The sequence below is a fragment of the Lineus longissimus genome, chromosome 10, assembly GCF_910592395.1.
Source record: "Lineus longissimus chromosome 10, tnLinLong1.2, whole genome shotgun sequence".
Lineage (NCBI taxonomy): Eukaryota > Metazoa > Nemertea > Pilidiophora > Heteronemertea > Lineidae > Lineus > Lineus longissimus.
The window spans coordinates 15037336-15063087 of record NC_088317.1 but is presented as its reverse complement, the minus strand read 5'-3'; the positions used below and the strand labels follow the sequence as shown (position 1 = coordinate 15063087).

General features: G+C 42.9%; 4 protein-coding genes across 6 annotated transcripts; 2 read left to right on the top strand and 2 right to left on the bottom strand.

The window, feature by feature from the left end:
• Window positions 1-1649: 1649 nt before the first annotated feature.
• LOC135495111 (2-acylglycerol O-acyltransferase 1-like) lies at window positions 1650-7565 on the top strand. Of its 3 annotated transcripts, XM_064783530.1 has the most exons (6): window positions 1650-1749; window positions 2064-2168; window positions 2695-3156; window positions 5127-5301; window positions 5653-5852; window positions 6027-7563. In XM_064783530.1, the coding sequence occupies exons 2-6, from the start codon at window positions 2153-2155 to the stop codon at window positions 6179-6181; spliced, it is 1008 nt and encodes a 335-aa protein (XP_064639600.1). In that variant the 5' UTR covers window positions 1650-1749; window positions 2064-2152; the 3' UTR covers window positions 6182-7563. The 3 variants fall into 3 exon arrangements, with proteins under 3 accessions (XP_064639600.1, XP_064639601.1, XP_064639602.1); XM_064783531.1 differs by lacking the exon at window positions 2064-2168 and having other exon boundaries at window positions 6027-7562; XM_064783532.1 differs by lacking the exons at window positions 1650-1749; window positions 2064-2168 and adding an exon at window positions 2484-2583 and having other exon boundaries at window positions 6027-7565.
• A 708-nt stretch (window positions 7566-8273) lies between these two features.
• LOC135494375 (probable serine/threonine-protein kinase nek3) lies at window positions 8274-12933 on the bottom strand. Its single transcript, XM_064782295.1, has 8 exons — window positions 12675-12933; window positions 12062-12187; window positions 11357-11510; window positions 10954-11091; window positions 10279-10528; window positions 9835-9972; window positions 8380-9337; window positions 8274-8290 (listed from the first exon to the last, which is right to left on the bottom strand). The coding sequence occupies exons 1-8, from the start codon at window positions 12931-12933 to the stop codon at window positions 8274-8276; spliced, it is 2040 nt and encodes a 679-aa protein (XP_064638365.1).
• Window positions 12934-14890: 1957 nt separating this feature from the next.
• On the top strand, window positions 14891-23855 carry LOC135494961 (coiled-coil domain-containing protein 91-like). The gene is made up of 6 exons (XM_064783330.1): window positions 14891-15074; window positions 15554-15735; window positions 16754-16999; window positions 17316-17443; window positions 18530-18599; window positions 19440-23855. Exons 1-6 carry the CDS (start codon window positions 14966-14968, stop codon window positions 19749-19751), a joined length of 1047 nt encoding a protein of 348 aa, XP_064639400.1. The 5' UTR covers window positions 14891-14965; the 3' UTR covers window positions 19752-23855.
• Window positions 23856-24428: 573 nt separating this feature from the next.
• Window positions 24429-25295, bottom strand: LOC135494374 (uncharacterized). Its single transcript, XM_064782294.1, has one exon. The coding sequence runs from the start codon at window positions 25293-25295 to the stop codon at window positions 24429-24431; it is 867 nt and encodes a 288-aa protein (XP_064638364.1).
• Window positions 25296-25752: the final 457 nt, after the last annotated feature.

Below are 25752 nucleotides of genomic sequence, written 5' to 3'. Positions count from 1 at the left end.
TTGTACGAGGAATACATTCAATGCTGAATCTAACAACACCCAGGGCCCTTACTCTGTATATTAGTCACTGGAAGATGGCCCATTTCACTCCTTGCTTCTACTTCACCTATAGTCTCATTGCAAACGCCTCAGTTCTATGATATCACATTCACTTTCAGCTGTCATGCAACGCAACAACTGTGCTATCTGCCATCGCACATCAACGAAGAAGTGCAGCCGCCCACATTCCACCTCACGTCTGTCCGACCAGCTGCAATCCTCGAGGACGCCCCACTGTACCACGATTTCACTACGATGTTTGACAAGAAGGAGCAGTGCGCGAGATAGGCAAATGAGCAGACTTCCCTCGCTTGAGTTTCGGAAGAATGTTCCATATCGCGCTAAGCTGACCACTGCTGACCATGACAGGCGTGCATTGGACTGGTACAGGTTGGAACTGAACATTGAATATGCTGGTGGTGACGCTTTCTGATGAGAAGTTGGTCGTGACTGATGCAGTATCCTTGGACTTGTCCACAGCATCGTTCAATCATTGCTCTCTGTGCTGCCTTGATTCTGTACTTACCCAAATACTAAGACCAAATGCCTGTTGACTGTGCTTTAAGAGAGACTGGCGCCATGCCTAGAGATATGACTGACCCCTATTGGCAAATTTGTATGACTTTATCTTGCCTACCTAGCTGCTGCCTATAGTCTCCCTTTAACTGCGGAGCACTTCAAAGTCGATAAAATGCCATGTTCCACCTTTTAATGTGTTCAGACCGCCATTTTCAAAATAATCAAGTCAGGACACTGCCTTCTAGTCTCATAATAAATTTTGCTTTCCTCAATAATAACATTTCTTCTTCTTCAATGCTTCTGACTTTTACAGGGGTACAGTCATGGCAATCAAAACCCAAATACTGAGACCAAATGCCTGTTGACTGTGCTTTAAGAGAGACTGGCGCCATGCCTAGTCTCTCTTAAAGCACAGTCAACAGACACCAACCCCCTCAGACTCAGAAACCACAAACGCCCAACCCTTCCTGCTACCTTAATACTTCTGGATGACAATGATACGGAATAAAGGATTTTATCATGCGCTTTTATTCTCTAAGGTATTAACGGTCATCGTTTCTGTAGAACATTATCATGTAATTCGTCAGCAAAGGGCCAGACACTTTTTCGGGGGGGGGGGGGGGGGGTAGCATTTTCGACTGTTACACCGGCGCACGAGGTAATGGAGGTCATGGGCTTCCATCACCATAGAGTATTAAGAAACGACACTTTCCGTTGGAGAGGGCATTTATCACTGCTTCACCGACTCATTGATCGATAGAGTAGTAGAGGCAACTACTTCTTATCTAGGCGAGGGAGCTATGAAATAGACTCCCGGGGCGGTCCATTGCGTCATCCTAATTGGATATCTTCCGGGCGACAGGACGAGGCAGAATCCACTCCCGAGTCATTGAGAGTCGACCGTAGGTTTCTTGTAGAGTTAAACATATTTCTAGGCCAACACTCTCAACTAAAGTCGACTATTACAATCTGTGTCAAACTGATATTTAAGATATCGGTCATTTACAAGTAACAACTAATAGGCCACGATAATCTGAGATAGCGTGCGATATGATATTGATCGAAATGTATTACATCCGAATATATCGGAGCACATTCCTATAGGATAACATTGGCAAAGTAAATTACGCGCGGCGTCACAACCTTGGCGAATAACAAAGAAAACGTCTGAAGTCACTTTCAGAGGAACAGGTAAGGTTGTCCCGGTAATTTGCCAGCGATTAAAATCACTGCGATCATGACAAAAATCACTCGTACGCGGTGGTCAACAGAGTAGCCCCGCTCTTAACATTTCATCGGACTTATTGCTACACCAGCATCCGGGGGGGGGGGGGGGGGTGGTTCAAATCATGTTGTTTCTCTCTCCTATTGTTTTTGGCACCCGGTATAGTCAAGCACTTAAAAATTACTATCTATGTCATTGTCGTTCTTATTGTAACCTAATTTCAAGATTTAGAAAATCTTTCAACGACCAGTAAGTGAACTGTGAATATTTTGCTGTTAAGGCAGGTCATGAATGACAATGGTTAGCAATGAATAGTGTCAGGAGTTTCCTCCACGGAGCAAAGCAGGAAATGCAGTTACGTTTTATCTGATGATTGAAACCCGAGGTAAGTTAGATGCATTGTTGAGATAATGGGTTGCAGCATTTTCCTGCTGGGACCGTCGTCCTCACAAACTGCCGGGATTATCGTCCTCACAAGCCGTCGGGACTGCCGTCCTCACAAGCTGCCGGGACTGTCGTCCTCACAAGCTGCCACGGCAGGGCTGTCATCATCCGCGATACTGGTTTTGACATTCGCGGTTATCGGAAGGCCTGCCTGGTGAACCAAATTTGTAAATTACCACATAAACGTGGATGTGACAGAGTGCTTTTGTTAACTGGGACAACGACTTTTTCTTTTAGGACGAATTATCATGACAAAATTCATGTTATCAGAATGTCATCACAACAACAGGTTAAAACTCGACCTCACTCCCGCCCGTCACGGAATTTTGTGGTTTTAAGGAAGACGATATATGCAGGTGAGGGGGTCAATTGGCAGTCCTCAACTACAGGTAATAGCTGATATGCGGAGTTGGGGCCTGGTTTGACTTTAACAATGTTATACGTACATATGAATATCTATTTTACAGGTCCAGTCATGGCGATCGGGATCAAAATCCTTGAGGTCATTTGCGCCCTAAAATTTGTCGGAACTTTCCTCTTCGGGGGCTTTGGCTGCCTGTTCTTCGCCATCTACCTTCTGTCCACTCGATTGTACTTCATCCCTCTGATCTACCTGGTGTGGTTCGTGTGGGACCGGGACACTTCCGAGAAGGGTGGAAGACGCCTGGAATCACCCAGGAACTGGCGTGTGTGGCGCCTCGCAGCGGAGTATTTCCCGATGAAACTGCACAAAACTGTTGATATCGCTACAGATCGGAATTATGTTTTTGCATATCATCCGCATGGGATTCTAGGATTTGGAGCATTTATGCACTTTGCTACAAATGGAACACACGCAGATAAAATATTCCCTGGACTGCGGAGATCTCTTTTGATACTCAAAGGACAATTTGACTTTCCTTTTTATCGGGAATATTTGATGCTGGCAGGTAAGAAACAAATCACTTTAATGCGCAAAATGCAGCAAATACTCAGTCTGCAGGCGCAGAAGTAGAAAATGACCTCATGGACAAAGTGTCCGGTCCTGTTGAATCTCTACGGATTATGGTAAATGTAAATGTAATTATGGTTCAACAGAGGCCAAACACACATTTTTGACGACCTCTTAAAGGTCTATACGTCCCTCACACAGGGGTTTAACATTTTATAAGTTTAAAAAAAACATACTGGGGAACTTTCTGTGGCTTAACAACCTTTAGACCTTACTTAAGAACATCATGGAAGAGAAAAAAAAAATCGCTTAACTTTTTGGGAAAAAAGTGACTTTTTTTTGAAATTTTCACTTTTGACGGTTTTTAAACAGCCCATATCGGGTTAATACTAGTTGAAAATCTTTTTTTCTTCCATGCATGGGTCACATTTATCAAAAGATATAATCCTATGATGCATTTGCTGTTTAATCAAAATATTTGGTTGTCATAGCAACGTGAAGCACCTAAACCATGATTTGGCAAATTCGGCTGTCTCTACTTAAAGGCCATAAATCAAGGCAATTTGCTCCATCCATTTTGAAGATATAGCCTTTCAGGTGTTTGACAACTAGATCACCTAATCAGGCTAGCAACTGGCTTGTTAGAGCCAGGCGGCGGGTTCACCAAAATTGTGATGTAGATCAGGCTATTGCCCTACTTTGGAGGACACATCTATATCATAATACTATAAGGCGGCTCGCTAAAGTGCCATTTGGGAGTCGTGTTTCGTCTCGAAATTTTGCACGTTTGCAGGTGATATGTTATCCTGATGCAACGTCATGTTTATTTTCGGAAATTTACTTCAGCGGAGCAGTAATGAGGGATTTTTAATCGGACACGGTCAATTCTCCTTATCACTCACGGAAGCCAAGCCATTGCTGTTCAGTTATGCAGGGGATTAATGAATCACCTGCACTCCCTGTGGGGTGACTAACACTACCTGTTGAACGGCTGGCTGTAGGGGGATGATTGGAACAGCCTGTACACGTGTTGACCTGCTGAACCAAGGTTAATGTTATTTTCAATCCACGATTGTAGGTCACCTGATCTTCGAGATTTCGCGGGAAAGAAATTGTAAACAAACGCATGTGTGCAGTTCAAATGTAAACAAAAATGTATTTTGATACTTTTGGTTGCTGGACTTGGGTTTTCCCGCAGTAAGGAGCTGGGGTCAAATTGATGGTCTATCGTATATTGGTACTGTATTAGCCAGAGCTAGCCCTTGATTATGAAGGGATTTTCAAATTAAAGGTTACAATGGTATGTTAATGTGCTCACCACAGCTTTCAAAACTTGATGTATCTGAAGAGGCACTCTGAACTTGGCATGGCCTTATCAAGGAGCTGCTCACGGTGCTGAACTTCTAGCTTGCCTGTCGACTAAGTGCCTTGCCCGAGATCATGCTACATGTAGGAGGAGCACGCATTTTAAAGTTTTAGTAGTGATAGTGCAATTGGTCCGAGCCATTTGGAGGCCGACATGTGAAGGCCTATCTGGGTTCTCCTTCATCTCCGTATAAAAAGGGGCATATTGCTGACTAAGGAACGAGGTATATTCACATTGCCTCATCATCTCATTCGGACCAATTGATTTACTTTTATATGCACGCATACAGCACGCCACAGGGTCCGAGTCTGTGGACAAATGGTTGGTTTAATTTGTCTATTCGATATTGCTCCTTTGATATTGCATTATATTTTCATTGCAATTCAATCTATTCAAGGTATAGCCCATTTGAACCTGCCTGCGCCACGGGTACAATGCTAGTATAAATTAATGCTCTTAAAATTGATATATGAAGTCTGTTTTTTTCAAACTTATAAAACGTTAAACCCCAGTGTGCCCTGATTTTAAAGAGTTTATCATCAGTTTATTCCATTCAGTGCCGTCAATTCGATAAGGCTCCAAAATGTTACTTTTGTTTTCAGGATTGTGTGCCGTTACCAAGCGAAGTATAGAATGGATGCTCACACGAGAGGGGAAAGGAAATGCAGTGGTCATCATAATAGGGGGCGCTAAAGAAGCATTGGAGGCACATCCGGGAAGATACTGCATCGATCTGAAGGAGAGGAAAGGGTTTATCAAAATAGCCATGAGGCACGGGTAAGGACATTATAAGTTCTTGTCTTTAACCATTGTAAGGATACAATTAGCATTAACCTTATGTTGTTTATATCACGACTGCTCGGACGTATGATTTTGGATAACAGCAAAGTGGTGGCCTGTATTCAGCAAAGCTTTTTGAGAAGTGACAAACCCGGTCGTTAGATTCGTTAGACAGCAACATGAATCAAGACGAGGGGGCTACAGGCTAAGTCACGTGTGGGACCAACGTTTGAACGCCACTAGCGGTAAAACTCTGAACTTCTGCAGAAAGATTGTGTCATCATCAGATACAGTGTTTTGAAACATTTTGTGTCAAATGGACTTAAGAACAGTTAGCTTTTATTACAGGGCCGACATCGTGCCAGTATTTTCATTTGGCGAGAACGACATCTACCATCAAGTTAGCAATCCAAAGGGCTCCCGACTCCGCAACGCCCAGGAATGGCTGATGCAGTACACCGGATTCTCCCCGCCCATCCTAATGGGGAGGGGCTTCATTCAGAAGTATTTTGGAATGATGCCATTTAGGAGGCCTGTAAATACAGTGGGTATGTATCGCTCAAAGCCTACAAAGTTGCAAGTAAGTCCAAACAAAGGCAAAAGTGGTAACTGAAACAAAATCCGAGAAACAACCATTGAGCAACTGGGGACGTTTTGGCAGAGGATGTGGCTGGTGTACTTTCCAATAAAACGACCATTTCAATTCTTATTTATTTTTTCAGTTGGGAGTCCGATACCAGTCGAAAAGATTGCCGAGCCGTCCAGAGAACAAATAAAAGACATGCATGCCATTTACATAAAAAAGCTGGAGGAATTATTCGAAGAACACAAGGGACGTTTCGGAGTGAGTGAAGATACTCACATAACGTACATGTAAAAATGAGACTATTGGACGGAAAAGTACGTCCAGTGGCATCAGTAGAAATGAGACCACGACGGAAATGCGAGCCCGTACTGGCATCAGTTGGGAAGATTATTAAAGACTGGAAGTCGTCAAATGGGGTGTCTACAGAAACTATAGTCGAAATGAGAGTCGGTGGACTTATAGACCATTTAGTGGCGTGAAAATGAAAAAAGATTTCACAGAAGCCGTCCGTATGACTGCAAAAAAAACATGATGGGACGACCACAAGAATATGATGGTTAATATATCCGGTTTTAATGACATCCAACATGCAGTTACCAACCTTTTGTCCGGGGTAATGAAGTATGGATATCTGTGAACGTTTTTGAGTTGTCTTGCCTCTTGGGAAGGTTACATGTCACATGACTATGATATTATCCATTGGCAAACAACATGCAATTCTTTGACCATACATGTACTTAAATTCTTCGACAGACCACTCGTAAGGATCTGTCCGACAAACGTTGTTGCATGCACAGTCATCCTAAGGAAATTGGGGATGATGTTCGCTTCTCCGTCCATAGCTGCACACAAACCTATGGTCGTGATTGTTGGTGTGAAAGGCGGGAGAAGCGAATATTAAACCCCACATCTCCTCAGGATGCATAGTGGGCCAACGGGCCAATCATTAAAAAACCCAACAAAAGCATGTACATGTACATGTAAGAACAGAATCGTTCGAAAGAACCTCATTGTGTTCACGTTCGGCTGCATGGATCAACAAGAATAACACAAAACGTGAAGAGTGGCAAACTATTTTTTAATCACGTTTTCATAAATAATGTACATGTAGTTAATAAGAACAATAATTTATATTTTTTTGATTATATGTAATGTTTATAATAATAAAAATAGATAAAACAGATCAATTTCAACATAAACTGAAGCGAGTATAATAATAACGAAATTGTAAATAACCTGAAATGCTTAAAATAATCACGATACAGTCACTTTGATAAATCATTTTGGCGCTTTTTTATTTATTTTTCAAGAAACTGGCCGTTCAGATACCCGTTAGAGAAAAGAAAATGTATGTCCCAGATGTTACACTCATGTCGCAGTGTTCGCAGTCACCTGCACGCCTCAGTAGATGGGTACATTGCATGCAACATGTACATCGCATGCCCAAGTTGTACCTTTAAGTTTTTCTCAAAGGCAGCACAATATCAAACATGTCAAACGACGATGTCTCCAACCTGAAACAAAAGCCTACGAGAACAGGCGGTCGACATTTAAGTTCGATATAAGCTGGACTTTTTAAGCTTCTTAAGTTTTGAGAAACCGCATTCATGACACAATCTAGGTAACAACTTGCGTAATTGTGGTCCTACTTTATTTCTGACGCCGCCTCCAGTTGTGTCAACCAAAATATAAGAGGATGGTAACCCAAGTAACTTGCAAACACTGCACTGAATTCTTCGACGGGGGTTTTACTCCTTAGAGCATCCTTGAGCATCTGGTAAGCCGTCATAAAGTTTTCATAGCCCATTTTAGTCTCAAGGAGATAGCGCAGACTCTCGGCCTGGTGGAGAATGGAGCTTGTGTTGGTGATGGCGTGACGGTGAAGGATCGAAGTCACTTCGCCTGGCGAGATCGCTGGAGGTTCCGGTACTGAATAGGAGGGATAGATTTGAGCTCATTTTTGGCGAAAAAAAACACGCTGACAACTACATGTACATATATGCTGACTGAATAAATTACCAGGGTATGGCTGGAGGTGAACACTCGTCGTTACAATGCAGTAAGATAACATTTTTCTTTAAGAGGGGTCCTCACTCATTTTCCTTTTTATACGACGAGACTGCCAATCAATCTCTTGAGTTAAAATGGATGAAGAGAAAATAACTTACTTTCACTGCGGAAGATGACCGTGGGGAGATTAGGAGCACTGCTATCTGTCTCGTTCCCGCTCCTGTCCAAGTCGTACGTCCTGCCACGTCCAGCCCTCTCAAACATTGAGCTACTCATGTCGACCTTATAAGTCTTACCACAGACCTGAGGTTTTTCGGTGCCAAATGCCGTTTCAACCGATCTTTTTTCGCCAGTTTCTGTTCTAGCCTTCTCTCTAGACCTGGAGTCTTTCTTGCAACCACGTTTGTCGGACCTCAGACTCTCTGTCGTCGGCCTCGGCTTCTTACCTATTTTCCGTAGTTCTACTTGCAATCCCGTACCCTCCTCTCCTACCACTCGGGCAGACGTCGCTGTGTTCGAAGTTGCACCTTTGGCTTCAGTACCTCCCTCAGTACGACTTTGAGTGATGCTGTCCTGGGTGTACCTTGATCCGGCAGAATCTCTCCTACCGAGCAGAAGAAGCTCTTTCGACAACTCCACCTTTCCTGGATTGCAAGAGTCTGTCGCACCACTTGGAGCCATCTCTTCAGCCTCGGATGTATCCTCGGCATCCTTGTAGCTGTTCACCCTATCATGACTGCTGGATCTCTTCGGCTGCTCAGGTTTTTCAGTGCCCTGTTTCCCATCACAAGTGCCGTCACCAGTTTCAGTTTGCCTGTCTGCACCCTCGCGGGCAGCTCTATGGTCGCTCAGACTCCTTTTCCTCAGGGACTGAACACGATCCTTTATTGCTTCGAATTCCTTATCAACTCTCTCTAGGGTCTCCGAAACAGCTTTCGGCAAGCTTGGAACAGACTGGTTGACTTGTTTTCTTTCAAGTAAGACACTGCCATCAGCATAATTCTGCCTTTGTCCGCGTGAAGCAGAGGACACTGATTCCCCCGAAGACTGGCCAGCTTTGGGAAGTGCATGGGTTGACTCCCCCAGAGACTGGGTAGCCGAGGATGGTGTTGACACGCACGAAGACTGACTGGCAGAAGCCTTGGTTGACTTTTGCGAAGACTGACTCTCAGTGGGCTGTGTCGACTCCCGCAGGGGCTGACTAGCAGTGGACTGTGCTGACTCCCGGGAAGACTGGCTGGCAGTGGATGGTGTTCTTTTCTTCTTGGCTTGCTCACTATTAACAAAGAGGGAGAGTCGCGGTTCTTGTTTCGACTTGTCTCTCACAGGCGTGTCACGCTTTGGTTTTAGCAGTAGCGAAGCGAGAGGGGATTGCTCTCTTCGCTTCTTGACGATGTCCATGTAGAGACTGTACTTTGGTGAGTTCTTGACGCTCATCTAAAAGTAAATATATGTCAGAAACTGATTGAAAATTCGAGGCTAAACTCATTATTTTAGGAGACATCTTCGATGAACTTTAAGTCATAAATGGTGCGCCACCTCTCTAACAAAAAGCAATTAATGTGCTGATAGCGAAAGCTCGGCCTCGCCTGTCACACAAGTTTGGATGTTTCGCCATGTGTAGGCTGCCGCCTCTGCTAGACTCCTATGCAGTCAATTTTGTCATCTTGATCGTCTTTCTTACCTGGTGACATGATGAGGCCGGTGCACTACGTCGGTCCGGAGTGTACCTTCTGCAAGAACCGCATTCCCGTACCTTGTTCTGCTTTGCTGATTGATTCGAAGTTTAATTCATCCAGTTTTTTTTTGGTGCTTGATTTAAAGTTTCATCCATTTTGTAATATGCTGTACGTACTATATTTACTGCTTGATTCGAGGTTTCATTCAATCACTCAGTTTTCCTTGCTGCTTGATACGAAGTCTAATTTACTTACCTTGTTTTGTTTGACAACTTCTTTGGACGATTCAGCAGAATTAGACCGCTTGTCTCGCATGACGTCTTCAGGTTTCGGTGTCGACAGTGAATATTTTCTTGGTCGCTTTGGAGGCAGGGTGCTTGTTTCTGGTGAGACCTAGAGACGAAAAATTAAACTTCTTGAAAACTCCAAATACTGACTGGGAATCAATTGTTTTTGAGGAAGTTTGAACAGAAGGACAAGGCGAGCTAGCATGACTGATTTTTGTGGATTGCCCATGCAACAACTTATAAAAGAACTGTAAGAAGAAAGGGTGCAAATGCAGAAGACAGCTCAAAAGTCCAATGACTGGAGATCAGAACTGTACAGAAGTAACTCAACCTAAGTATACGTGATGACGAATGAGCGGATGAGGAGGAGGGGGTGGAGAAGAAGAAGCAGGTGAAGAAGAAGAAAACTTACATTCTCTTTTTCATCATCTGTAAAATAGCACTTCCCTTTCTCGGCATCCGGGACCTTCCTTTTCTCAAAGATGTTCAATGTTGCCAGAGAGTTGCACACATTCACATGGAGATGATGCATCCTATGCACGTAAGCATCCACATTGGGTTGCATCACGGGGATGCAGAGGATCTGTCTAGCTGATGGCCGCTTGGTAGCGTCTACTCGTAGAAGAATCGAGATGAGGTCCTCGACCAACGCGCTGTAATGGCTGAAATTGCAAAACAGGAAAAGGAAAATGCTAAGACTGACCTCGGCAATATCCTTTCGAATGGGTAAATCAAAACTCAACGAAAAGAGGTTGCAACATTTTTTAACTATCAAACCGGTTGACTTCCAAAAGAACCTATGCTTCAACACTCGGAGATTTTCTTACAATTGCCGAAAGCCAGATAAGATCACTTTAAAATGTCACAGTCGAGAGAAGATACTGTCTTCACAAGTTCTTATTCTGATTTCAGATGATAGTGGCTCTGGTATCCACGCTGGCCCTCTTCTCTCGAGCAGTCTGAAAGAGTTCTGAGCCCCGCGCGCCCAACTGGTGATCGTAAACCCATCTTCATTCGACTTGATACACTTCCTCTCTCCCTGTAGAAGTATTCTTGCACCGTATCCACTCTTCCTTCTCTTACTTACCTTGGGACGCTTTTATATTGCCCTTGCATAATCTTGAGGACGAGATCAGAGAAGTTCATCCCATCGAACGGGTGGACTAGACAGGTAAGCTCATAGAGAACACATCCCGATGCCCAGATGTCGCTTTTGTGGTTATAGCTAAATGATTAGGTCAAGGAAGAAGGAAAACAAGAGATCGTCATACTAACTATACCTTTGGAGTTTCTGAAACCAACCCTAGGAACCAGCTCCAACCCCTCCGAGCATCTCCCATGTTCCTGAGCAAATTCAGCTTCGGAAAGTAAACATTTGAAGTTCTCGTGTGGGGATCGTTCATATAAACACATATACTTTTGTGGTCAGAATCCAAGTAACATTGTATTTTGATCTCCTTTACTCTTGATCTCCATTACTCAAAGGATACGGTTTCCGTTGGCAAATCTCCGGACTAAGGTAATAAGGTGTCCCAATAGCGGTGCGGGCATGGTCAGAGGTGTCCTGAAGAATCTTCGCTATACCGAAATCCCCAATCTTGATGGTGCCAGTGTTTGTCAGGAAGATGTTCTGGGTCTTCAGATCTGAATGGAAAGATGACGAAATGTACAGGACTGGTGTACATGACTCAACCCCCCCCCTCACTGGAGCGTTGGCTGGACTGGGGGGGGGGGGGGGGGGGGAGGGTGTACCATGCAGGATAACCTTTTTTTAAATTTGCCAATGGAGTGACTTACCGACGAGTGTAGGAGTTTGAAATGACCAAGGATCAAATGGCCGAGGTACAGCGCTATCTCTAAAGCGCTTTTGATATCTTAGCTATCAACAGTCACGACCTATACACTTTCAAGAAATGGGGCGCTGAGTGTCCGAAATAGTGATGTCATAAGGGGAAACTAGGCCTTATGGTGGAGGGACAAAGGAGATAGTCATGGTTGACCAACACACTTGAATGCCTTTAATGACGGACAAGGGGGAAAAAGTTAGTTCCAATGCAAGCCACAAATTTCGGGAAGCATGTACATTGTGTATATAGAACCATACCTGTACAATAGTCCGTCGGAATACAATAGGACCGGACACTTTATGCAGGGGGACATTTTTTACTTTTTTCGCCCGAGTCTACCGTACCTACCTCTGTGGAGAATGTTCCTGCCGTGGATGTACCTCAGACCGAAGCAAATCTGCGTGTACCAGTCCAGGACGACCTGCTCCGCAAAATAGACACCCTTTTGTTGCTTGATTCTAGTATGAAGATCGCCTGAAGAAAAAAGGCAATCTTGAACTCCTCATGAAAGTCACCACTTGCAATCATGACCTCATGAAGTTACCCATGGAAATAATGAACCACATGTATTCATGAAAGTTACGTATGTGAAAACCATGAACTGTTCATGAAGATACATTTACGTACGGCAATCATGAACTATTCATGAAATTTACGTACTGACAAGCAAAAACTACTCATGAAAGTTGGCAATCAAGAACTATTCATGAAATTTACGTACTATGACAAGCAAGAACTACTCATGAAAGTTGGCAATCATGAACTAGTCATGAAAGTAACGTCATTCATGATTTAGTCATGAAAGTTACGTATGCCAATCATAAACTAGGCTATTCCTGAAAACTGCGTATGGCAACAATGATCATATATTCATGAATTTTACGTGTGACAACGATGAAGTATGACAACCATAAAACAACGACGTACGCAAGTTACGTAAATATAGCAATCGTGACCCTACCTCCGTCCGCGTATTCCATTGCGATGTTCAGCATCCCCTTGTCCACGAACGCCTCCTTGTATCTGATGATATTCACATGCTTACACCGTCCCAAGGCCGACACCTCCGTGAGCGCTTGCTCCTTGTCGCGACTGCTCATCCCCGAGACTTGGATCTCCTTGATCGCATATTTGCGACCGGTTTTCTCCGCCGAAACGAGCCAAACGCGTCCAAAAGTCCCGGAGCCGATAAGTTCAATTTTTTTGTACTTGTCTCCCATGTTGTGTTTTTGATCTGCAGGGATATTCGTGCCCTTCAGACATCACAGGCGTTGTCCATTTAATAATTAGGTAGAATTGAAATGCGTAGGTTTTTTTAGTTGTGAAGCCTAATCCATTTCATGATTGGGCCTTTGTGTATGGACTTGTAATTCGCCAATAAATCATACCGGTATATATAATGATCAAGATCAAATATCCTGAGAAATCAGGCATCAATGTCGTTTCTCCGGCCCTTTGTCATGCCGACCTACCGGTGGAGAACATCGGTTTCTCCCCCACCTTTCCTGAAGGATGGACTTTCGCACAACGCCGGTAGATCTGCATGGCCCTTTGTGTACAGGGCAAGAAAAACGGAGAAGCTATAAACACTAACCCGGCCCGACTTCCTTCGGATGACGATCAATATGATTGTGGGGAGCTATGTTGGGATACGCACCCAAGTCTTTCAAAAGTATATGCCATCAAGATAACTATTTGCGGTATGGAAATTGTTCCCCAGGGAATAACGAGCATAAGCATGGTTTCGTTTAAACCCTCGTCAATATTTTGAAGACAAAAGAAAAAAAATTCAGAATAAAATCGTAGACTGAAAGTTTTAAAGGGGGAGGGGGGGGGGGGTTTGATCGTAGCTAACTCGGGGACGCTGGCGTGCTTTTACCAGGGACCTTTGGACTGGCTGCTCCCTATCTGACTGGACCACAACCGATAATGTATAGAGTCAAAACATTACATAGCCTACCACGATAAATGTTTTTTTGCATGAGATAAAATGATTTTGGACATGACTTATATGAATTTCAAGCGACACCCCCCCCCCCCCCCCCCCCCCCGCGACCAAGGGCTAGCTGCGCCCCTGTTTCTATAGAGTACATTGTTGATTCTTCTTGGAGAAACCACGGTCCTGCTGGAAGCAATTTTGTACGAAAAACGAGACAAGACCACAATTGATTTTTTAAGCCTTTTAGCAGTTAAATTGTCAATGTTTGACCGCGACGCATCAAAGAATGCGTCAAGTAGTGAAACTGAAATTCGGATATGATATACGGGTTAGTCTTGCGAGTAACTGGTGCGATTTAAATTGCTGATTGACCACGGAAACTTTTTTTAAGATAGACAAGTTTGACACAAGTGGACATTTTTACCCATATCGGCCATTTTTACTCCAAATTTGAACCACCCCCCCCTCCAACCTATGAATATTCATTAGTGGTCTTGTCTCAAACCAAACAAATCATATGGGCAGAGACATGTATTCATCCACGACCGGAAGTGTGGCACAAAATGTCAAGTTGTGGTAAATACATGGCTGGGATGGACCAAAGTGGAATTAATTCTCAATCTGTGGTTGATTCTTAATCTACAGAGTCAGGCCAGCACCGAAATATGCTTTTTGATAATATATTTAAGAAACTGTGGTCTCACTGGTCAGTTTAGAACTTGTATTTTGACAGAGCCATATCAATGCGCCAGTGACGTTTTGATGGATATGGTGTACGGAAATCTTTTTTTCTCAGGCAATCGGTATTGGAATGTTTTTAAACTTTATTATGCTATTGGCAAAGGGTTCTTCTTGACACATATAAAATTTTGTGCAGATTGATTGGTCCAAGGTGTACTTTTTTACCAAAAGTTATGCACAACAATGTACACGTAATGTACACAGGTTTTGATAGAGGGCTCTGGCCATATCTCCTTAGTTGTCCCTTTAAACCTATATACATGCCGGGTATACATGTTGGCAATGCAAGCCATGTCTTACTCATATAATTACATTGCTAGGCTTAAGTCCGCCGAGGCTGACAAAAGATGGGCTTAGTGGATCTAGCCTATATTGGAATAACATACAACAAACATAGTCCCATGTCACTGCACTGCCTGAATAAAAATATACAATAATAGTCCCTTTAATTAGTTACTCCTTCCACAGATAGAGGCGCTGATTTCACCAGGCAACATGTAAACTTCCGGTCAAGGGTTTTTCGATTTTTCTCTTGTTTATTCTCAAAATACTCATAAAACAACGCTTTTAAGATGTCAACAATAGTTCTCAGGAAGACGAGGGATCCCCTGGATCACTTATCACGCATGTTGAATAAGACCACGCTCACAACTCAACGTGTTGGACATGAAAATGTGATGAGTAAGAATTTTCCTCTCTCCCTTTTGGTTTTTTTTTCAAAGTGGCTCTTCTTACGACTAGTCGTAACTTAGGATTTAGGCGATTTTAGAGATTAAACTGAGGATCTAGGGAGATAAGACTAGTGTAAAGGAAGGGTTAGGGTTAGGGTTGGCGCTAGGAGTAAGTGTTAGGGTCAGGGTGAGCGTCAGGGTTAGGATTAAGGCCCAAAAAGGTGAAAAGGATCGTCGTAAGAATAACCAGTAGTTTGTATGTAAAATGCATTAGGGATCGTCGTAAGAATAGCCGCGGCCTTTTTTTTTCTATCACTTTTTCTGCGACTGTGAAGCCAAGTTTTGCATGTGTTATGAATAATAGGCCTACGCAATTTTCATATTTTCTCAAATTCAATTACAAATTTCAATATTTGATTGAACGCTGTACTATAGTACTGGTAGTGGTAGGCCTTTTAACCAACATGTTTCTTTACTTTTCTTTTTTAGCGGTAGGCAGTGATGTTCTCTCCAAAGTATTCACCAATAAGAAGGATGATCGACAGAAGGAGATTGACGATGCAGTGGAAGCAGCTGAAAAGCGTGCAGCTCGAGAACTTCGTGCCGCCATGAAACGGCTAAGGCATGAACTTGAAGATGATAAACAAAGGGCTTTGGATGCTCAGAAGTTGGTAAGAATTAAGAAAGTATTCATGTTATTGATGCTTTAGTTTTTGCATGTTTTGGGCCCCGGGATCACTCCAATTGTTTCGGGAAGGGGTCATTTTCAGTTCAAAACTTGGGTGTGAAATTTCCAAAAAAATGTAAAAAGAGGGTAAATTTCCAAAATAACTCTTGCATCTTTTCAAAAGAGGTGCATTTCCATTGAAACTAATGAAAGATGCTACCTGTTGATCTACTTTTCCTTGATATTGGCATGAAAATGCATCAAGAATGTTACTTTGGAAAATAAGTTACAGTTGAGTTACGGCAGAGTCTTTCTATACAAATTACTAAGACTCTGGTTACGGGTAGTATTCAGTTGGGGACAAGCAGACAGTATCATGTGTTAGTTGTCTATCCAAAAAGGCGTCCAGCTTCACTTACAGTACACAGTCCCCTTGTCCCGCTTTGAGATGTCACCCAGCAAATCTTTCTGTCACGGTATAGAAATCTAAATTCCGATGATCCAATTAGGATCCGTTTGATAACGCTCACATTATCCCCTGGCATTACAATTCACATATTGTAGGCTTTATCAATTGAAAATTAAAAGCTTAGAAGATCTCTTTACTTTTCTTTGTAAACTCCAATGCTATTTTGCCTTGGGATAGGATTAGGCTGTCTGAGATGGAGATCAAGACAGGTAGCTTTAATTCTTAATGAAAGGAAAGTCTTTGCATAATTCAGCCAAGAATAAACAGTTTTTGTTCTGAAAGCAAAACAGCTTGCAGTTGCATGCCTCACTCACATGATGTGGTAAAAAGTCCAAGCATACATTCTAATATACTCTTAATTCGGCTGTATAAGACCAGATCATATATTTCTTGCCCGCCCATTACATATGTAGGATTACCCAAAATCACGATTCCAACCAATGAGGTCTGACGAGAATTTTTATAGGCCTATCACCCCAAAACCTGGATGAATATCCTTCCCTGCCTATAGTCCCCCTTTAACATAACCCAAGAATATTTTGTTTGTATTCAGTATTACACCAAGTTAGCCAAGAAAGTCAATGAACAAAGGGATAAGTTAGAAGAAGAACGGGTCCGAGAACTCTTAAGAAAATGTGAGAAGGAAAAACAGGAGGCTCTGCAGGCTCAGTGGGAGGAGTGTGAACGATTGAAGGAGGAGGCAATAAAGGATGCCCTGGCAACCTACTCCAAAAAATTACGAAACGAGTTTGCCTTGGAGAGGGAGAGGGCCATAGCGGAGGCTCTACACGCTCAAAAGGTGAGAGGTGTAGAAATTAAACCCTAACTTGTACCAATGCCAACATTTGTTAGATTGCTGACAACAAATGGTGGTAAACTGGACTGTAATCTACCAGTGCCTCGTATGGTAACACAAATTTTTTTCATAAAAGCAGCAGCCTTAAAGGATGTGGACATTTACTTCTGAAGCTAACTGTAGTGGTATAGGTGAACTTGGTCTGGTGGACTGGCAGGCAGTAGATGAGTAGAGGACACTGCTCTGAGATCATGTTCAAAACTTTCATTAGAAAAAGAGGACGATTTTTCTATTATAAATTCGATCCTTCTGTTTTCAGATAAAGTTCCAGCAGCGTTTACAAGCTACAGTTGAAGCAACGATTGCCAAATGTCAACAAGATGCAGCTGAAGAGGCAGCAAGGGTAGCTGTCCTACATCAACAGGAGACTGATGAACTCAATAGGAGGTACTGTTATATTGCATGGTCCCCGTTTCATCTAACCTCTGACGTTCATGACACTTATCAAATCTGTCCACACGCTGGCAGTGGTAGCGCCCTTCTCCTCAAAATGCCACATATGTTTTAAGCATGTGGTCCAAATCTCTGACGACATGGACCTTCTTTAACCACTTGACCGTGGAGAGCGTCTATACGCGTCCATATACCCGCAGTTTCTGTACATTATTCCATGTGTATCTACTGTACAATTTTTGGTACATACGGACGAGGTAATGGCGCGCAAAAAAACCCTGTGACGAACCGGCTGAGTGCTTCCATACACGCAGATTTCTGTACATTATTCCATGTGTGTCTACTGTACAATTGATGGTACATATGGACGAGGTTATGGCTTGGTATTGATTCGCTGAATGTCTGAACTGTTTCTGTCGGCGTATAGATCGCAGGGGTGATGTTTTGGCACAAAAAGTATCGCGCGCTCAAGTGGTTACACCCTTTAAAACCTATTCATAGACAACAGTTCATGTGCAGAGAGGTAAATTTTGTCTACACTCTACTCTGTCCGGTGTGTGCATTGCAAATTTCTAAAATGTTGGAGTTTCATCATCCTCCCATAGAAAGCCTTTGGTTGTTTCTCAAACACACTCACTATAAGCCCTGCTGAATGGTACCTTATACACAAGCATGTGGTAGTCAGAAATTCGTTGCCCAATCTGAAGCCATCATTCTGATGGGACAGCGGTGTGACAATGTTATATGTGCAGAAATGTAATCTTCCCAAATCATGTAATTTCACCAGGGCTTTGATTTAGAATATTTTTAAGAAGTGATACAAAGGCCTGTTGTGGGAAGATGGAGAATCATCATCAGTTTTATCAAGGCATCACCATACACTCCTCTCAACTGTGAAATTTTAACCAGCATTTTATTTTGCAAGTGCACCATCGAACGTGAATTGGGGAAATATCTTTTAGAGTGGTGCACCTCATTTATTAGAAATGGTGCAGAGCACTTATCCTCCAGTGGTGTGACATATTATGATGGTTGCTTTTTGATGTCTGCGCTTTCATGAATTTTCTTTCGGCTTTTCAGATACGATATTTTGACAAAAAAGTATAAGCGAGAACTTGACCATAAGATGAGGCTGGAACGAGACTTTTTTGTAAGTGCTAATGACTCCTGAAATAAATCTTGAATTCTTGATCTACAGCGGGGTGTCAATCAGTTGACGACGGGTTTGCGGGTTGCTTATATATTACTGGTCATCACCAGTCGGCCAGGCTCCACTTCAAATGCATCGGCAAATCACCCCTGCCAAAATATCTCCCAATAGATTATCAGTTTCTTGGCGTACTGATCTCAACTCCATTGCATCGGCAACTCCATCCCACAGCAATGGCATCTTAGCCATTTATCTGAGCTGATCAACTGATAGCAGTGAGACAATGCCTAACTTGTGGACCGTTAAGTCAGGTTATAACATGTTCAAAAATAGTTCCAGTATCAAACAAATTATCGAAGTCATAAGTATTATCTCTTAGTCTTGTTCTATCGAGTTATACATGAAGCAGTTTAGTTGGGTATGGTTTCTATTGGTAGTTAACCTCTTTAATCCCAAAACTTGAAAATCCCGGGATCCCAGGATGGTCACGTGGTTGCGAAATTGGGTCTGACTTTCACGATGTATAGCGCCCGCATACAACCGCCAAAGTCCGCTACCGAGGCGCCATCTATCCAGTCATGTTCTAACTGACCCTACTGTACATCAAACACGCTAAGACAAGCAATAAACTAGCGTCCCATCTCACTGAGACCGACCTGTCGGTCGTTGGCAAAAAACGTTATTTCCAAATGACCGACTGGTCGGTCACCGTGATTCAAGAGGTTAAGTCTAGCTTTGGTACCGGTACATTGTCTTGAGACATGTTTTAGCCGGTGCAGGCCTGGCCCAAACCTGGATTATGTGAAAGTTCTGATTGAAAACGTAATCGTCTTTTTTCAGGAGCTACAAACGGACTACAAAAGATTCATGGACTACACCGGTGGCCAGTACAACTCCGACTACATGATGCGCCTGCGAAAGTACGGGCTACAGTTATCAGACCGCAGAATTAGCCAAGTAACATATAAAGATATTGAAGAAGATGATGAGTCGACCGACTCTTTTATAAATCCGCTAGATGAATCTCCAAATTGTTTAACACATTTGACAAGGCCTAGTACAAGTTCCACGAGGCGTAATACTTTGAACACGAGGCCTAGTTCATCCAGGTTTAGACCAAGAACTGCTGGGTCTTTGAATTCTCTAGATTAAATGAGAGTATAAAAGGGTAAAATTATGTGCCCTAAAATTGTTCTGCTGTGTACCAGTACACCCCCCCCCAAAAAAAAGTGGGCATAAATATGTTTATGAAAACTGTATTCTAGGTGAAATTAGTATGACCCCCCCCCCCACCCCGCATGTGTACATGTAGGCTGTAAAACACAATATTTTTTATTGTTCTATGAACACTTTTTTGCACCCGCTCTCTGAATAAGCAAATTCAGAGAAAAAGCAGAAACACTTCATGCTGTATACTCTCAGAAATGTACCGCAGAGGGAAAATGTATAATATTGTTCCTTTGTTAGGTACGGTCCCAATCACAATTGATGTATGCCCTGCGCAGTGTACATGTAACTTACAAGCATCCAACCAAAACCACATTTTTTGATCCTACGCACAGCTCTGCACGTTGGTTGCAGTTATGGTCTGGTCAGTATCTACGTTTGCGTGTACAGGAAACACATCTTGGATACAATACATTTTGTGTTGTCAGTTATTGCTGTGGATTAGTCCCCATGGAGATTAAAGTTAGTGACAATGTTAGTACACACCAACTCTCGAAAATCTGTTTATCCTATCAGGGGCGGATCCAGGAATAGGAAAAGGAGGGTGTGTGTTGTGTCTTCGTCCTCTAATTAAGAGATGAAGATAGATTTAATTACGATAATCTTCTTTAGTTTTAATCACGTTTTCATCAGTACACTTCCGGTTCCGGTTCTTGTCTCACATAACAGTTTTACATAATAATCATGTTACAGGTCTCACTCAATAGTTTCACATAAGACACTACAAACTCCTCCTTTTCTGAATTTTAGTACTCTTAAAATTTTAGACTTCAAAACTGATAAACCATAAACATGATAAACTCTAAACCTTAAACTGTAGCAAATACTAAGCCAAATGTACACAATACAGTGTGTAGGAACAATACCAACAATCACATCTTGAACATTCACACAAAATTGTCTCTGTAGAATAGAATACAAATAAATGTCCTAGTACATGTATACAAATATAGAATATCTAAGACACAAAATCATTATATTTTGGATTGGGTTTAACAGTTCTACCACACTTGCTTGTGACAGCAGGAGTAGAAATCACCTCTGATCTAGGACGCTGGACAGTTGGCTGTACAAAATCAGAATCTACAATCACTGGATCTTTCTCAACTGAGGTTCTACTTTCACATGGCTTGTCCATTCTTACACCAGGATTCTGCTCAACATTTACCAACTCAGGAATCTTTTGAACTCTGGGTTCTTCATTTTCCTCAAATTTCCAATCATCCTTGTCTACAAGGGGTACTTTTCTCAGAAACTTTGCATTTCTTACATACGATTTTCCAGTCTCTACATTCACAACCTCAAAGGTATTTTCTGCCTTTGCACCAACAATAACATGTTTCACTTGGCTGTATCTAGTATCCAACTTTCCTCCTTTCAACATGTTTGCTACATACACTATGTCACCAACTTTCAAGTCATTCATCTGAGCATGAGACATACACTATGTCACCAACTTTCAAGTCATTCATCTGAGCATGAGACATACACTATGTCACCAACTTTCAAGTCATTCATCTGAGCATGAGACATACACTATGTCACCAACTTTCAAGTCATTCATCTGAGCATGACGTTTCTCATCAGCGTACTTTTTCATTTTCTGGGCATATGCATCATAATGCTCTTGATGAGGAGGTTTACTAACACTTTGCTCCAAGATTGGGAGTTTTGTCCTCATTTCACGACCAAATAGTAACAATGATGGAGACTTTCCAGAAGCAGGGTGGGGTGTCGACCTATAAGACATCAAAATCTTTGGCAATTCTAATTGCCAATACTTGCCAGTAGTCACAGCGGCTTTCAGACACTTTTTCAAGTAGCGATGAAATCGCTCCACCTTGCCATTTCCACAGGGGTAATATGGGCTACTACGAAGGTGTTTTATCCCACATGACTTCAGGAATGTCTCTACCTTATGACCAATCAGATGTTGGCCATTGTCTGACAATAATTGCTCTGGAAAACCTAACCTTGCAAACAACTCTGCCAATTTCACAATAATGGTCTCAGATGAGGTATCAGGCAAAACTATGGCCTCTGGCCAGGATGAATGATAATCCATCAATGTCATCAGGTATTCACCTTTGATCGGACCGAAAATATCTATGGCAACTTTCTGCCATAGTTTTTCAGGTAGTTCTGAAGGTTTCAATGGACTATCATGCACCAATGGCTGGTTGAATGTACAAGCTGTACAATTCGATATCAGATTCTCAACTTCTCTGTCCAAACCAGGCCAGAAAAATCGAAGCCTCAAGAAAATCTTGGTACGCACAATGCCTGGGTGCGTCTCATGTGCAATACTCAAAACCTTGCCACGCAGGGCAGTAGGTACGACTATACGCTGGCCTCTCAAAACCAAAGTATCAAGTGTACTCAACTCATGTCTGTACTTGTAGTAGGGTTCTACCTCAACATCAAGTTTCTCTGGCCAACCTGAACAAATATAGCTATGCACCTTCTGAATGGCTTCATCTTGAGCTGACTCAGCTTTCAAATTATCAATGGTAATGGCTTCCAAGGGACCAACAGCAATATCCACAATGCTCAAAATGTTATCATCTACAAAATTTAATGAGTCTCTGTTTTTCTCTTTACTCTTCGCTGGTAGCGGCATTCTAGAGAAACAATCGGCCCAATTTCTCTTACCAACTATGTACTCGATCTCATAGTCATAAGCCTGTAGTCGCCAGAGTAACCTTTGCACACGAGGGGGTACGATTGTCGACACTGTCGGGTTGAACATGTATATCAAAGGGCGATGATCTGTTAACAGTTTGAATTTCAAACCCCAGACATAGTTTCGAAAATACTCAATTCCCCATACACATCCTAAGGCTTCCCTTTCCATCTGGGAGTATCTCCTTTCAGTGTCGCTAAGCGACCGGCTCGCGTAGGCTACTGGCTTCAAATCACCATCACTCTGTCGTTGCAGGAGTATACAACCTAGGCCTACAGGGCTCGCATCTGTGATCAAAGTAGTAGGGGCACCTAGTTTGTAATAAGCTAGGCATGGCTGCTTACTGATAGCTTCTTTCAGCTTTACAAATGCCTGTTCTTGTTCATCACCCCAAACCCACTCATTGTCTTTTTTCAACAATCTACGCAGTGGTTCACAGATATTTGCATAGTCCTCAATGAACTTTTGTACATACCCGCATGTACCTAAGAATGAACGCAGTTCACTCGCAGTCTTTGGTGGGGGCGCATCCACCACAGCACGGATTTTTGAACGCGATGGTCTGACACCATCAGGGCTCATCAAATGTCCTACAACCTCGACACATTTGAGTCCAAGTTCAACCTTGTTCCTGTTCAGAACTACTCCCCGATCTCGGCATCTCTGGAACACCTTTCGCAAGATTTCTAACAGTTTCTCATCGTTCTCGGCATACAGGATCATATCATCGCACTCCATCATCACACCGTCAATATCACCGAATATGTTCTCCATTGCCTTCTGGAATGCATCGCTGCTCGAAGCCAAACCAAATGGTACCCTTTTATAACGGTAAGTCCCTCTTTTGGTGATAAAAGTGGTCAATGACCTTGACTCGGGGTGAAGGTCAATTTGCCAGAGAGCCTTCTTGGCGTCAAGTTTTGCAAAAACCTTGGCGCCTTCAAGCTTAGCAAGTATGTCCTCAACCCTAGGCGAAGGATAAGGCTCCCTGATTACAGCTTTGTTGGCCTCACGTAGGTCACAACAAATTCGTACTTCGTTCTTGTCCTTTTTGGGGATGGCAATCAGATTAGAGACCCATTCAGATCCCTCTTCTATTCCTTCAATAACACCAATGTCTACCATCTTCTGCACTTCCTTATCAATGGCTTCATCCATTGCATAAGGTTTTCTGCGGAGACGTTGAGCGACAGGCTCAACTTTCGGATCTATCGTAACCTTATGAACATAGTCATTGATGTGACCATGCCCTTCGAATATATCTTTGAACTCTTCTAACAGTTCGGCATAGGGATCGGTTTTCCCATCAATTTTACGCACATTGTCAGTGTCAGCGTGATGAGTACCTTGTCGCAAGATACCTAAATCGAACGACGATTTTCTCCCAAGGAGAGGCTCAGATTCACCTTCCAAGACATAGACGTTAGTCTTGGTACAAGTATGTTGCCATACTAATGTTGCCACAAAGTAGCCAACGCATTTCAGTTCAGTCCCTCCATAGACTCTGAATTTCTTCGTTGTATCGACGACCATTTTCAATCGCTGTCCATTCACAAGTGTCGTAGTTCGCTAACGGGTCCTTGTTCTCCCTCGGAACGATAGAAGATCCGAGGTGAACATCAGCAGTAATGTATACTCTTGACGTCAATCTTCCGATATGAAGGTCACTTTAATAGACGAATCGGGAATTGAGTCGGTACACTAGGCCTCAAAGACGGGATTCCGATCCGTTCGCCTAGCTATCGCTCTCCATACTCCTTTTAACTTACATGGCAATATTGCAAATCGCCCAGGCCAACCTGATAAACGATATCATTCGATATTCAAAGTCTACATTATCAAACCTTACACAAGTCAAAATGCAGGTCTCGGCGATATAATGATTAAGGCCTATTATCACTTCTTATCAGAGCTGGGCTCTACAACACAAGTACAGGTTGTCCACGTTCCTTCGATTTCGAGGAGATGCTCCAAACAAATTCCTCATCGGAGTCGGCATTTTCCTCCCGTACATGACGAACAGTTTTTCGAGGTTTATTGCGCGGTTTACGTTTAAACTTAGCAGCATTGTCCTTTTTCTCAGACGCAGTGTCACCTTTCTCTTTCTTTTCGGAACATTTTCTAGAGTAATGCCCCTTTGCACCACACGTGTTACATACAGCGGTACGCGCACCACATGTATCTGGCGCATGATCAGTTCTCCCACATCGAAAACATTCTTTCGATGTGTGAAATGGAGATCGACCTTTCTTATCGGACGTTGACTGGACCCGATCCACGGAGTGTGTCTTCGAAGAAGCACCGGCATTCATCACCTTAGCTTCCGCTGTAGCCTGTTCGAATAAACGAGCCATCTTGAGTACTTTATCAAGTGTCAGAGTTTCTTGTCCAAGAAATTTCTCACGTAACTTGGACGACCGGCATTTCTCCACGATTTGGTCCCGTAACATTTCATCCTCTAAGTTACCAAACTCGCATGTTTTTGCCAGTTCACGGAGAATGTTACTATACGTGTCAACGGTTTCATCGTCCTTTTGTGCCCGCGATCGAAACGAATAACGCTCTGCAACCACGTTCCTTTTTGGCACGAAATAGGTGGTCAACAGATCTTTACATTGTTGGACGGTCCCTTTCTCGCCCTGCAAGTTGTCGAACTTACGACGAGTCTTCATTCCAACACAATGTAGGAAAGTGTGTTTCTGGACTTCAGCCCCTTTCCTATCAACACCGGAGGCGAGGCAATATGAATCATAGCATTCTAGCCATAATTTCCATTCATTGGCCATCGTGACCAACTGGGTTGAACGCAACGGGTTGGTTGATCGGTGCCTGCATGATGCACAATGTCAATGTACAGTACTGTAGGGTTCGTTTTGACTCGAAATTTGGGCTCACTTTCGACTACAAATTTCGCTAAACAGAGGGCCCTGCTTTGCGTATCGGTGATGGTCGCGGTACATTAATGTGATAGAGATTTGACTCTCTTCGACAGTGTAGGTTTCCTTGGGTGCCTGGTTTCCCCATACTAGCATTACAATCACCCAATATTGTTTATGGAGCTACTATTGTCCCAGTTGACGCTTGTATTGTACGTGCCGGTGTAACAGTAACAAATGCCCCCCTGGAAAAAGTGTTCGGGATTATTGTATTCTCGGATGGTTCTATAGAGACCCTGACCGTCAATAGCTCAGAGATTGAAGCGCATAATAGAATCCTTTGTTTCCCGAGCATGCTATCCTAGGA